This window comes from Lycium barbarum, chromosome 4 (assembly GCF_019175385.1).
Source record: "Lycium barbarum isolate Lr01 chromosome 4, ASM1917538v2, whole genome shotgun sequence".
In the NCBI taxonomy this organism is placed as follows: domain Eukaryota; kingdom Viridiplantae; phylum Streptophyta; class Magnoliopsida; order Solanales; family Solanaceae; genus Lycium; species Lycium barbarum.
The window spans coordinates 22,627,118-22,642,126 of NC_083340.1; the positions used below are offsets into that span (position 1 = coordinate 22,627,118).

Genomic DNA, 15,009 nt, shown 5'->3' on the forward strand with positions numbered 1-15,009 from the left:
TAGATGGATGTGTATATCTAGCTATCTCTCGGAAGCGACTAAGTGAGGTACACTATAAATACGTACGCGTATTTAGATATTGAAACAAGGGTGTTATATGTATTTGAAAACGCCAAACCCATAAACATTAACATATTTCAAATACATCTGCAAGTTTTTTCAGATACACTGTTTAAATTACATGTATTTGATATATCTAGCTATATCTCGGAAGCGACTAAGTGAGGTACAGTATAAATACGTACGCGTATGTAGATATTGAAACAAGGGTGTTATATGTATTTGAAAACGCCAAAACCATAAACATTAACATATTTCAAATACATCTGCAAGTTTTTTCAGATACACTGATTAAATTACATGTATTTGATGTATGTTGGAATCAATAATACATTTTAATATACGGTGACCATTTTTTGGATGAATGTGTAAATCTGCCTACATTTTAATATACAGTGACCATTGTGTGATTTTGTTAGTTCAATTTATATGAATGTGTATATCTTGCTATATGTATTTGAATTCGCCCAACCCATAAACATCAACATATTTCAAATACATCTGCAACTTATTAAGATGGCAGAGTCAGATACACTTTCTACATTATATATATTTGATGTATTTTGGCACCATTATTACATATTAAAATATAGTAACTATTTTTTTTTAAAAGAACTGATGCTGCCTTTTATATTCATTTGTGAATGAATTTAAAGATAACTATTCAATACAATTCTAAATGAAGATATCACACAAGTCGTACGTGAAACAGATTTCATTTTTCATTCAAAAAAAAATGCAAACCAACAGTGTATTTAGTCTAACAAATCTAAACTTCTACAAACAAAAAAATAATTATTTCCTTCTAGGAGCATTACTACAAGATCGTCTATTGTGTCCAGTCTGTCCACAAGTACTGCAAGCATGTCTCTTTTTTCCAAGAAGCAATTCAAATAACGGCTTATCACGCTTTTTCTTCGGCCTACCAGGAGGTCTCTTGTATCTTGGTGGCAAAACAACATCCTCTGATATGTATGTTGGAATCTTCCATTCCCGCTCGTCAGGGAGAGGATCCACGGCGACATCATACGTCTTCACCACGGTGTGCGGTTTGAACAATTCGGAACAGTAATCATCAGCCATTAGATTTTTCTTCTTAATGACAGCCCATGCATGTGGGCATGGAATTTCGTCTATTTGAAACATCCGACAACTGCACGTTTTGTTGTCCAAGTTAACGATGAAACGCCTTCCTGCATCATATACCGTGTACAAGTATTCGGTTGATGGTTCGGCCTACAACATATCAGTCAAAATCAACAAAAACATACTTCAGATACATCAAAAACACATAAGTTCATGATTGCAAAGATTAAACCATTATAGTCATAAACATATTGCTAATTATTATTCATAGCTGACTAATTGTATTTGATCAATCTAGTCACATACACCAAATATGTGAAAATATTTGACACACATATGCAGACTGCATATAATTAAATACAACAAATACAGTAATGCAATAGAATCAAAATACTTATTCAACTAATAAATACATGTTATCATTTTCACAAAGATCTCACAGATTCCATATGATAACTCTATCAACTACAACGAACATAAATGAATCTCAATCGAACATACTTAAGCAATTTGAAAAGAAACATACTGTCATACGTAAACATAGATACTCATTTATTGACAACATCTCCTGAAACTTTTTACCGAGTGTTGTGAACGTGTATGTACCATTTTTCCGGTTATTATAATTCCATCTTCCAAACATCTTCCTCACTTCTTCTAGAAAATCAAATATAGGAAGCTCTCTTGCTGCTACAAGGTGACGATTAATACACTCTGCTATGTTTGAAGTCATTGTCCACCCTCGGTTAGCAGTTGCATACACTTTAGCCCACTTCTCTCTTCCAGCCAATTCCAAATACTCTGCCACCCGAAAATCTGCCTTCTCAACTTTGCCCATAAGCTCATCAAAATCTTCCTGCGTGTACGCTTTTGCCATTGCATAAAACACGGGACTCAACACATCATGGCTCTTCTTATACTTCTTACATACGTTACCCCAAAGATGCCATATGCATGCATAATGCGGCACATTCGGATAGATTCTAGAAACAACTTTGTTTATGCTTTCATGCCTATCGGAAACAATACATATGTTCTCTCTCACACCATACGCTTCCCTGAATCGCTCAAAGAACCACGTCCAAGACCTGTCATTTTCTGAATCTATCACACCATATGCTAAAGGAAGTATATTACCTGCACAAACCGCGGCAATTAAAAAAAATTAGTTCTACATATTCATTCTTTAGTATAATCAAGCTGAACCGTGTATTTGACTTACCTGCACCGTCTAACGTGCTTGCTGAAACGAACGTTCCGTTGTATGCTGTTTTGAGGTGGCTCCCGTCAACTACAACAATTGTCCTACAACAATCAAACCCTTTGATGAATGCATACAATGCTATAAACAGATACAGAAACTCGTTTTCGTCAGATTTTCGAATTCTTATATGTGAACCTGGATACGTTTTATCCAAGATGTATAGGTACCCAGGTAATTTTTTGTAAGAATCTGATGGTTCACCTATTAAATCCTTCATTGCTTTTTCCTTAGCCCGCCAAGCAACCATATAGGACACATCCATTCCAAGATCATTTCTTACATCCTCCGCTATATCATTAGGTGTGTATTTCCTCTTATGGTTGGCTACTTTTGGTTTTACAATTCCACCTATAAACCAACTTGTCGCATTGCGTTGTGAATACACCTTATCTTTTAGCGGACATGTATGCTTGTCACGAAAATCCCTAACCCTGAACATTTCTGATTTACCAACGCTCGATGCCCTAAATTTCCAATCACACTCTTCAGACACACATACTAGTGTATAGCTTCAAATACAAACATGAAAACAATTACATTAGTTGACAATATATCAGACAACTACATTAAATTTAAAATATAATAGTTCAGAACAATTAAACACACCTTATCGCATTTGACCTCTCAGCATGAAAATTGAACCTGTTGGAAATTGCATAATTCGCCATAACAGCCTTCAATGTATCTTTGTCCTTGTAAACTTGATCAACAACAACCTCTTTTTGGTTCTTATCTGATATAACCAGATTTGTGTCGTTTTCGAACACAACAATGGCATTACCACAACTTGAAGAAGCTAAGTCTCCACTCACTACTGTTTCCATAGCATTTGTTTGTTTTATGTAACCAATTTGCAAAAATCCTCCTTCAATACAACTTTTACCAGATACACAAGTATCAACGCTTTTATCAGTTGTAGTTATGCACAAAGGATACATCGCTAATTGTTTGTTGTCTTTCTTCAATTCCACATACACCCTAACACTCATATCATTATGTATTTCCATTGGCGTATCGTTACCTTCAACTATATATTTGATGTATATGTTTTTCAGTTGCATGTCTATATTCAGCTGAGTTGCAACTGCTTGTAATAAATCAATATATGTCGAATATTCTTTAAACGCCACTGCATCGATTTTGAAATTCACATAGCAATTTTCATTGTTCCAATTACCTGAGTGTCTTATCAACGACGATATACTGGACATTCTTGTACTCAGAATGAATGAATTAGTTGAGATTGAATACAACTTGAAATACATTATAAAATAATATACAAAATTAAATACACAAACCTACTACATACATATTTTCAAATACATTAACATTTATGTATCTGAGTTAGCTTATGAAAACACTATCTCAAATACATAAATACACACAGCCATATATACACATCTTGAAAGATACTTGAAGCAGAAACTGTGTTTATCAAATACGCACATAGTTTCAAACACACCAGTTCATATCATAATGAACACAAGAAACAGTCTACCAAATACATATAACCTACAGAATTATATATACAGCAATCCATTCTATACAGTATTCCAAATACATTAACACTCGTGACAAACGTAAGAGATATACAACACACTGTCTCAAATACAAAAATACATACAAAGACATCGTATTTATTAATGTATTTGGGATGGGAAAACAACAACACAGCAAAAACACCAAGATTTGTGTATTCACAAATTGATACAAACTACATAAATACGAAAACAGAATGTATGTGTTTTCAACACACACTTCATCACTGGTCAAATACCCAACAAACATACAACACAAAGATACTACATTCAGTTTTTTGCCGAACATATAACATTTATTTGAAGCTCATCACTGAAGAGGAATTCAAAGACGAAGGAACTTAGCAAGGTTTGACCAATAAAAAGTAAAAAAAACTACAAAAACCAATGCCAATCTGAAATACATTTTCAGTGTTTTTATTAAAAAAAAAAAAAAAGGTACTTTCGAATTACCATTAGAATGATGGTATTTTGCTGTTTTGCTGTTTTTGCTCTGTAGTTGACTGGTTTGAATTTTTGAATTTTACGTTGCATTTGAAAAAGATGGGTGGAGAGAAGGAGAATCGTGAAGAATATGGAAATTGAAGCTAATTTTGTGGAGTAGATTATGAAAGATATTATTATGAAATATATTTTCCCATTTAAGACCAAATTAAATGCCTATTTCTAAGGGATCTGTTTTACTGGTTACAGCTTCTGAGTCTATTTACTATACTGTAAAATACACGCAATACATACGGTAATTAACTAAAAAGGTAGCTACGAAATGTAATAAATAAAATGGTAGTTACTAATGGTAAGAACCTATAATAAGGTAGTCATTTCTGTAAGTTTGCCTATTATATATAGATATAGATATAGATTTGGATGTTTCATTAAGTTAAAAGTAGAACTCATGTTACATCACACCAAATATTCTTAATTTGGATGTTTCATTATGTTAAAAGCGGAACTCAAGTTACGTCACGAAAAGACCAATCAAAACCTTCAAAATGTTAAATAAACTGACTTGTTTTTGCTAAATTAAACAATTGCTCATCAAATCTATCACAAAATGTTCTTAATTTGGATATTTTGTTGTGCCAAAAGACAAGTTCATACTGTCACTAAAGACTAGTAAGAATCAACCTTTAAGGTGTTAAATAAAGTGACACATTTTATCTAATTTAATGTTGTCTTGTCATAACAAATAAAGATCTAGCTTGATTGGTGTAATGGCACAAGTTAGCTAATCAAGCCAACTTGAGAGATTTGGCTACAGTTAACTCTTAGCATCTTATGAATCACAATTTACAAGTGTTTTAAAAGCATCAATTGCGTAGTATTCTTCAAGACGTTCTTGAGAGATAGGAGAGCGAAATAAGTTCTTTCTTAAGAACAATTTAAAATATCTTAGGACATTTCAAGGAATGTTATACAGGACAAAAAGGTCAATATCGCTCAGGAGAGGAGCTAGAGAGCAAGGTACAGGTTTGACCGAACTCAGTAATTTCGATCCAAACATTATATTTGTCTTAAAAAAATCATTTAATATATATAAGTGTTAAAGTATAGAAGGGCAAATTAGTCATTTTACCAGTTCATGTAGGTAGTTATTTAACTAACTATGTGATGTCCAAAAGTTAGTTAATTAGTTAGTTAGAAACTGTTTCTGTATATCAGTATTTAAATCATGAATATCATTGTATATTGATCAGATTATTGAATACAATTGATACTCATTTCTCATACGTCTTTTTTTTTTTCTTCATTTCAAATCACGTAAACTAACATGGTATCAGATATACCAACAAGATTTTCTAGCTAGTTTTAGTTCGATTCAAAGGGATATCCCAATCGATTCATTCTTTAATTTTTTGCAAACTGTTTTTTGTAAAGTTCAGATCAAAGCTGGTGTTTCTAGCAAGATTCTTGCAAGATTGAAGAATGGGAATCACTGGAGAACACGCAAAAGAGGATATGAGGCAGAATCTTAACAACAATATTCAAAACAATGGAGGAAATCTTCATTCAAGTGGAGGAACTGGAATTTCTAATGCTGGTTCGACTCAAGGTCAAGGTATTGACTATAGGCATCCTCTATATTTGAGTGCTGCTAATATTAATGGGATTAGTGTTATAACCATTCAGTTGTTGGGTACTGAAAACTACAATGTATGGAGTAATTGATGCGTGACCATAAACACTGATTTTTAGCTATATTTTCTCTCTTATTTACAACACTCTAATCGCGTTTGAACATAAAATTATATTGATCTGTGCTTAATTTTATATTTTAATGTAAGAATAAAGCGGTGCGAAGATGATGAGATTTGAAGTAAATTGAGCAGGAAATTGTTGAAATTGAAAAAAGAAGGAATATATATATATATATATATATATATATATACACACGAGGCTGCGTGAGAATTAAATGAAGACAATTAAATACTGTCTACATGGCATCAAGAAGTAAAGAAATGGCTAATGATTGGAACATTATAGCTCATGATTGGAGCATTGCTTTGATGATATATAAATGAGCAAAAGCAGAAAAATTAACAACTAATGTGGCAGCAGTGAAGACCAAGGATGAAGCAGTAGTTTCGGAGGAAAAACAAACCCGCTGAAATTTTTGCCTGGCGCGACGCGCCGCTCTGGCCGTATTGCGCCAAGTCATTTTTGTGCAGATTTTTCAGTTCGTTCTTTTAAGAATATTTTCGTGCCGGAACTTTTAGGACATGTTATAAATACATTCTAAACACGTTTTGGAGGGACTTTGGACCTACGAGGAATTGGAAGGCCGTAGAAGAGGATTTGGCGGCCGAATTCATTACTTTCCATCACGATCAATTCAATACAGAAGTTTGGACCAATCGTCAGTTGTACTGTTTTCTACTTCTATTTCTTCCATGTTCTTTTATTCTATTATGAAGTATTTTTCTTATAGGGTTTTGACAGACAAGATGTATTGATTGACGTTTTTAGTTTCGATTCTTGTTTTATTACTTGAATTCATTAACAGGATTTTAAATTTAATTGCAAAGTTATTTACTATTTTATTTAATAGAAAGAAGAATAGTTTGGTGAATATCTTTATATTATTTTATTTGGTTTTAATTGGTGATTCTTCTAAGTAATCAAAAGAGCTTTTTGAATTATTGGCTGAACCAAAGAGGAAAATATTCGAGAGACGTTTTCTTTGAGACTAAACCCTTAATGTTTTCTTGCATATGTTCACAGGTTTTTCATCAGTCTTGAACTAATGGATAGTAGTTTTATTTGATTATTGAGATATTTTTGGATGCTTTAATCGGAACAAAAAGTGTTTTATGAATTATCTTAATATAAATCTGATTTAGCTCATGATTGAAGGATTTTATCGAGTAATAGGAAGAGACACCTGAATAATTTATCTTGAGTTATAAGTTGACGATATTCATTAGAAGTCCTCTGAAGATCTATTTCTATCCATATTTTTTTAACATTTTGAGGGCTTGCATTAGTTTAATTTGTGAAATCTATATAAACAATCGGAAGATGTTTATTAGATTCAAGAGTAAACTAATTACTTATTGAATTCGGGAGACTCAATAAAATTTAGAGGAGAATGATAAAACGAATCGAAGCTAATTGCTAAAATCCTGCATTTGTCTTGTCTACTACCCTTACTTCTCATATTAATAGTAACATTTGCTCTCGTTGTCAATTGTCTTTAATTACGTTGTAGTTGATAATCGTTCTTTATAACCACAACAAACTCAAGTTTTTATTTCTTGAATAATACTGAGCAAGGTTCCGTTTAAGTAATTATTTGTATCAATCCCCGTGGAGACTGATGTGGCGTGATTTTACGCCACAAATCGATGCTTTTCTGCTATAAGTTTTACTTTTTTTAAGCAAGTCCATGTGATTTTACGTGGTTTTTAGTGTTTTTCAGGAGAAGGAACAGATTTGGCATGACAGCAGTTGAAGAGGCTAAACCAGGTCGTAAACTCAGTACCGTGAAGTACAATACGGGCCGTATTCCATGGTCGTATTAAAAGATACCAGAAACAGAAAGGAAAGCTGAGAAGATGGTGATTTACGAGCTAAGTTTACGGACAGTATTTCAGTTTACGGGCCGTATTCCATCACGTATTTAATCATTCGAGCATCTGGCAGAAAGTTTGAGTTTTGGCAAGTGAAAGACGATCATGCAATTTACGGGCCGTAAACCACTTCGCGGTCCGTACTTCAAAAGATGGAATTTGCTCTCAACTGAAGGACGTTTGGGTCGTAAATGGACTTTACGGTCCGTAAATCAGTTTACGGACCGTATTTCGTAACGGCGGGACTAAAGTGCAAATCTGTAACTGTGTATTTCCAAAACCTATAAATAGTCATTGTAGGGTTTTTAATAGACATCAGTTATTATATTTTTGTCTCTTGACTTAGAACATTAAATACTCTCTAGTTTTTGAAGATTCAAACATCAATTCAAGTATTATCAATTCCTCTTTCATTCCAAAGTAAGCAATTATGAATTCTTCAATTTCTTCTTTCTTGTTCTTTGTCATGAGTAGCTAAATTCCCTTACTAGGGTTGTGAACCCAATGATGAGTGTTTTGTGATTGGGTTTGTGATTGATATACAAATAATGGATTATTAGGGTTTAGTTATTCTTCATTCTTCATTCATAATTAATGGTTGCAAACATTGATTAAAGCCATAAACCTTAATTTATTTGGAAAAATAATTAGGGTTGGTAAGAATAACTAACAAGGACTCAAAGCTTTAAACTTTGTTTAATAAATTCACTTAGGAATAAGAAGAATTTACTTGGCATGATTAATCGTTCTTCATGGTTACTTTCTTATATTTGGGAAAATCATAGAAAGACATAATATTTATTTATTGGGAAATAGTACAGATTCACATAGAGATTAAGTGCATTCATATAATGATCAATTATAAGTATATCAAAATCAATACCCATGATCATACACCCTATCTAGCGGGGACACAACCTTAGTTTCTTTTACCTTAAATTTCCACCAAAGCAATAGTTTAGCAATTAGTTATAGAAAACCCAACTTTTACCAAAATCATCGGATTAAGACATTAGACCTAGAACTTAGCATCTACGACTTTAGTAACTTTTTCACATCATATTCCCTGTGGGATTCGACCCCAACCTTGTTGGGTTACTATATTTGATAACGTCCGCGTTATACCATTAATAGGTGTAATTTGAGCGTATCAAATTTTGGCGCCGCTGCCGAGGAATATGATTTTGAAATTACTAAATAGTGTTTGTTTTGATTAAAGTCTTTTGCTTATTCCATCACACCTTGTTTGCTACTCTGTGTAAACCAGGTGAACATGAATCAAAATCAGCAAAATCAGCGTGCTGGTAATCAGGAGAATCGGTTGAACAATCAGGCGAATGAATCTGATGATGAGAATATTTTTGCTGAACTTGTTCAAGAGAAGGACTATGCATCTGCTATTGCTCAACCTTGAGTTGGAGCTGCTACTGTGAAAATTGACTCATCTCTATACCAGCTGTTGAAACTTGAGGGATACTTTCGGAACTCTACCGAGAATGACCCTCAACGTCATTTGCAGAATTTTGTGGATGTGTGTGCTAATCACATCCAGAACAATGTTCCACAAGATGTTATTCGGTTGAGGTTATTCAAATATTCCTTAGCTGGAGAGGCAAGAACATGGTTCGAGAAGCTATCCCGAAATTCGATTACTTCATGGGCAGAGATGGTAGTTGTTTTTCTTACAAAGTGGTACCCCCCTAGCAAGAAGGCTGAGATTCGCGACAAGATATATGAATTCAAGCAGCGACCGGGGGAACAACTATATGAAGCCTGGGAGAGGTTCAAGGAGTATTTGCAGAAGAGCCCGAATCATGGTTTTTCAAAAAATATATTGATAGAGAAGTTCTACCGAGGGTTAGATCCAGTGTCACAATCATTAGCTAACAATGCAGCTGATCGGTGTTTTATGAACAAGACCTTTCGACTAGTAACCACCATACTTAACAAGCTGACAACTCAGAATCAGGCTTGGAACTCAAACAATGCTGATGTGGTACCGTATGGTAGTGCTATGATCCAGAATATAGTGAAGGAGAATCAAGACACTCAGCAAACATTGGCAGAACTTGCAACAAATATTTCCTTGCTGACGAAAAAGTTTGATGAATCTCAAATCAAGAAGGTAAATGTTTGTGAGGATGATACAGTTTTGCCAAAAGGGATGTACCATGCTCAAGATGGTCCGTTCCTTGATGGGCCACCTATGCAGGTTGAAGATGCTAATTATGTTAATAACTCTTAAGGGGGTTATCAAAGACAGAATTACCAAGGTGGCTATCAGAATCAGAATCAGTGGAGACCTCAGCAAGGTCAAGGTGCTTACAACAACTCTGGGAACTACAACAATAATTATGGTGGTGCGAACCAAGGGAGCTACAACAACAGCAACAATTTTGGGAACAAGAGTTCCAATCCTTATATACCACCGAAGGGGCAGTCAACAGAGCAGGGTAGTTCGAAAGTCGAAGCAATGCTTGAGATGATTCTGGCAAATCAATCTAAGTCTGAAAGGGCTTTATTTGGGCTGAAAGAAACAGTGGGTTCCCATACAGCTGCTATTCAGAAGCTTGAGTCGCAGATGAGGGATATTTCTAGAGAGCAGCACCCTCCAAAAAAGGGAGGACTTCCAAGTGACACTATTCCAAATCCCAAGAATGGGGGAGGCGGTATAGACCGTGCATTTGCCATCACTACTAGAAGTGGTAAAACAATACAGGGGGTTGCTGAGAAGGTGATTGATCTTGAGCCGATAGATGAAGAGAATGAGGTGCAGTCTGAAACACCCATTATTGTTGATGAGATTCCTACTGACAAGAAGGTTGCTGAGATTCCAGAGATGGTGAGGGAAGCTGATAACACAAGCAAGCAGTCTGTAAAAGGGGCTCTCCGCCCTTTGACACAGCTTTTCAAATCTAAACCTCCTTTTCCTCAGAGGTTGGTAAAGAAGAAGGGAGATGCTAAGTTTGAGAAGTTTTATGATCAGCTGAAGCAGTTATCTCTAAATTTTCCCTTCTTGGAAGCTGTCAAGAAGATGCCCGGTTTTTGCAAAATATTTGAAGGATCTGCTGACCAAGAAGAAAACGGTGCATCATGAAACCATAAGTTTGACTCACACTGTGAGTTCCATCATTTCAACTACAACTGTGCAGAAAAGGGGAGATCCTGGGGCGTTCACCATTCCTTGTTCTATTGGGCACCATGATTTTGCTCGTGCTTTGTGTGACATGGGGCGAGTATAAATTTGATGCCCCTTGCTATATATAAACAATCAGGTTTGGGGATGCCAAGGCCGACTACAATGAGATTGCAGATAGCTGATAGGTCTATCAAAAGACCTGTTGGGGTGGTTGATGATGTAATTATGCGGGTTGGTGATTTTATGTTGCCCGCTGATTTCGTGATTCTTGACTGTGTTGTTGATGACATTCCTATCATTCTGGGGAGATCTTTCCTTGCTACAGGGAGGGCTCTGATGGATTCGGAGAAAAATAAAATAAAGTTTCGAGTCAATAATGAAGAAGTGACTTTTCAGGCTAGCAAAGGGATGAAGTTACCAAGTGCTTACGAGAGTATTTCGGTAATTGATTCATTCAATGTTGTTGATGAAGCAGTGGAGTTCAAGATGGAAGAAGAGAGTTTGGGTGAGGCTTTAGCTGGTATTCTTATGAATTTCGATGTTGAAGACATGGAAGGCTATGTGGAGACAATTAACTCACTTGTTGGGTTGGGCTCATACACATACCACCCAAAGAAGTTGAATCTTGATCTGGAAAAAAAAACAACTCCTCCAGCAAAGCCTTCGATCATTGAGTCACCTAAGTTGGAGCTTAAGCATCTCCCATCACATCTGAGATATGAGTTTCTTGGTCCGGACAATACATTACCGGTGATTGTTTCAACCTTATTGATTGAGGAGCAGATTTTGCAGCGATTGGTTGGACCATAGCAGACATTCAAGGTATTCCATCTGGGATCTGTGAGCATAAAATTCAGTTGGAGGAAGGTAGAAAACTTAGTGTAGAGCATCAGAGGATACTGAACGAAAATATGCAAGAGGTCGTCAAGAAAGAGATCATCAAATGGCTGGATGCAGGCGTGGTTTACCCGATTGCTGATAGTAAATGGGTGAGCCCGGTCCAATGTGTTCCTAAGAAGGGCGGCATCATTGTTGTGCCAAATGCAAAGAATGAGTTGATCCCGACCAGAACTGTCACCGGATGAAGAGTTTGTATGGACTATCACAAGCTCAATACAGCCACTTGCAAGGACCATTTCCCTATGCCCTTCATTGATCAGATGCTTGATAAGTTAGCAGGGCGTTCCTACTATTGTTTCCTTGATGGTTAGTCGGGCTACAATCAGATCAACATCGCTTTGGAGGATCAAGAGAAGACCATTTTTACTTGTCCTTATGGGACATTTGCATTCAGCCGGATGTCGTTTGGTTTGTGTAATGCACCAGCCACCTTTCAGAGGTGCATGTTGTCAATCTTCTCTGACATGGTAGAGGATTTCTTGGAGGTGTTCATGGATGACTTTTCTGTGGTGGGTGATTCATTTGAAGATTGTCTTGGTCATCTGGGTCAAGTGCTAAAAATGTGTGAGGAGACTAATCTGGTGCTAAACTGGGAGAAGTGTCATTTTATGGTGAAGGAAGGAATCGTCCTCAGTCATAAAATCTTTGAAAAGGGAATCGAGGTCGATCAAGCAAAAATTGATGTGATTGCAAAACTTCCTTCACCTATCTCAGTCAAAGGTGTCCGAAGTTTCTTGGGACATGCTGGTTCTACAGGCGCTTCATCAAAGATTTCTCCAAAATTGCCAATCCATTGTGCAAGTTTCTTGAAAAAGAGGCTAAATTTGTGTTTGATGATAAGTACCAGAAGGTGTTTGAGGTGTTAAAAGAGCGTCTCACTACAGCTCCTATTATTGTTGCTCCTGACTGGTCCCTACCATTTGAACTGATGTGTGATGCTAGTGGTTTTGCAACAAGTGTTTTGCTTGGGCAGAGGCATAATAAAATTATGCACCCGATCTATTATACTAGCAGAACACTGAATGCTGCACAGATGAATTACACAGTGACAGAGCAAGAGCTGCTTGCCATTGTGTTTTCTTTCGAGAAATTTCGGGCCTACTTGTTGGGGTCGAAAGTTGTGGTTTATACTGATCATGCAGCCTTGAGATACCTCATGGAAAAGAAGGAAGCAAAGCCGCGACTGATCAGATGGGTGCTATTGCTGCAAGAGTTTGATTTTGAGGTGAAGGACCGAAAGGGCACTGAAAACCAGGTGGCTAACCATCTCTCTCGGCTTGAAGAAGCTGGGAGACCTTCTGATGAGCTTGATATAGATGATGCTTTTCCAGATGAGAGGGTGTTGGCTGTGTCAAATGAGGTGGCCCCGTGGTATGCTGGCATTGCCAATTATTTGGTAACAGAGATAGTTCCAGAAGATATCAAAGCCTACCAAAAGAAGAAATTCTTACGGGATGCTCGACAGTACTACTGGGACGAGCCTTATTTGTTCCGAACATGCGCTGAAAACATCATTCGGCGTTGTGTTCCGGAAAGTGAAGTGATGGCGATTCTAAAAGCATGCCATGATTCTCCTGTTGGGGGTCATCATAGCGGAAACCGGACTGCAGCTAAGGTACTTGAGTGCAGCTATTACTGACCAACTATTTTTTATGATGTTAATCTATTAGTGTGGTCTTGTGATCAATGTCAGAGGCAAGGGAATATCGCCAGAAGACAAGAGATGCCTATGAATTTTGTTATGGAGGTGGAAGTGGTCGATGTCTGGGGATTGACTTTATGGGACCTTTTGTGAGTTCTAGTGGCATGAAATACATCTTGGTAGCTGTGGACTACGTGTCAAAATGGGTAGAAGCGGTGGATTTACCTAATAATGAGGCCAAGAGTGTTATGGGGTTCCTTAAGAAGAACATATTTACTTGTTTTGGTACTCCGAGGGCTATAATCAGCGATGGTGGATCCCATTTTTGTAATAGAGCTTTCGCGGGACTGATGGAGAAATATGGTGTAAAGCATAGGGTGGTAACGCCTTATCACCCTCAGACAAGTGGATAGGTTGAAGTGTCCAATAGGGAGATCAAAAGTATTCTAGCAAAGACAGTGAATGCCAATAGAACTGATTGGGCCCGCAAGCTCGATGATGCTCTATAGGCATACCGGACTGCTTTCAAGACTCCAATTGGGACTTCACCCTTCAAGCTTGTATTCGGGAAAGCTTGTCACTTGTCGGTTGAACTTACACACAAAGCTATGTGGGCGCTGAAGAAACTGAATATGGATTGGGAGGAAGCAACCAAGCTGCGGTTGTTTCAATTAAATGAGATGGATGAATTTCGATACCAGGCATATGAGAGTGCAACCCTTTATAAAGAAAGGATGAAGCAATACCATGACAAGAAGATTCTGAAGCGAGAGTTCTACAAGGGTGACTATGTATTACTGTTTAACTCTCGGCGGAAGCTACCGGGTAAACTTAAGTCCAGGTGGTCTAGTCCGTTTGAGGTGGTAGGTGTTTCACCCCATGAAGCGGTTGAATTGAAGTCCGGAGATGGTACTCGGACATTTGAGGTGAATAGGCAGAGATTGAAGCACTATCACGGAATGATTTCAGAGGATAGGATTGTTGATCACTACAGGTTGAAACACCTAGGAACGAACAATGATCTGGTGTACCAAGATAAGGAGTGAATGGTCACCACCGTCGTGCCGCGACGTTAAATCAAGCGCTTCTTGGGAGGCAACCCAAGTGTAATGTTTATTTTTCTTTTGTTTTTTTATTACATATAGGGTAATGGTTGTTTTGGTGCAGGGATATGTTGCAGAAAATATTGCTGAAAAGCAAGTAAGTTCAGTTGTCAGAAACTGTCTCGTAACATTGCAAAATACGCCTATAGTTTACGGACCGTATTCCACAATACGGACCGTAAACCAGGACGTATTTAACAATGTTAC

The 15,009-nt window shown here is 36.8% G+C and overlaps 1 protein-coding gene and 1 non-coding gene across 2 annotated transcripts; both read right to left on the reverse strand.

Moving 5' to 3' along the window:
- Window positions 1–855: 855 nt before the first annotated feature.
- Window positions 856–3,621, reverse strand: LOC132637280 (protein FAR1-RELATED SEQUENCE 2-like). Its single transcript, XM_060354395.1, has 4 exons — window positions 3,017–3,621; window positions 2,369–2,919; window positions 1,673–2,283; window positions 856–1,296 (listed from the first exon to the last, which is right to left on the reverse strand). The coding sequence occupies exons 1-4, from the start codon at window positions 3,619–3,621 to the stop codon at window positions 856–858; spliced, it is 2,208 nt and encodes a 735-aa protein (XP_060210378.1).
- A 6,112-nt stretch (window positions 3,622–9,733) lies between these two features.
- Window positions 9,734–9,839, reverse strand: LOC132638929 (small nucleolar RNA R71). The gene has a single exon (XR_009581986.1). It is a non-coding gene; the product is annotated as a small nucleolar RNA R71 (small nucleolar RNA).
- Window positions 9,840–15,009: the final 5,170 nt, after the last annotated feature.

Coding starts and splice junctions, on each gene's coding strand:
- LOC132637280 (XM_060354395.1), bottom strand. CDS start 3,621: ATGTCCAGTATATCGTCGTTGATAAGACACTCAGGTAATTGGAACAAT. Junction 2,920..3,016: donor GAGAGGTCAAATGCGATAAG/GTGTGTTTAATT, acceptor TTGTATTTGAAG/CTATACACTAGTATGTGTGT. Junction 2,284..2,368: donor AAGCACGTTAGACGGTGCAG/GTAAGTCAAATA, acceptor CGGTTTGTGCAG/GTAATATACTTCCTTTAGCA.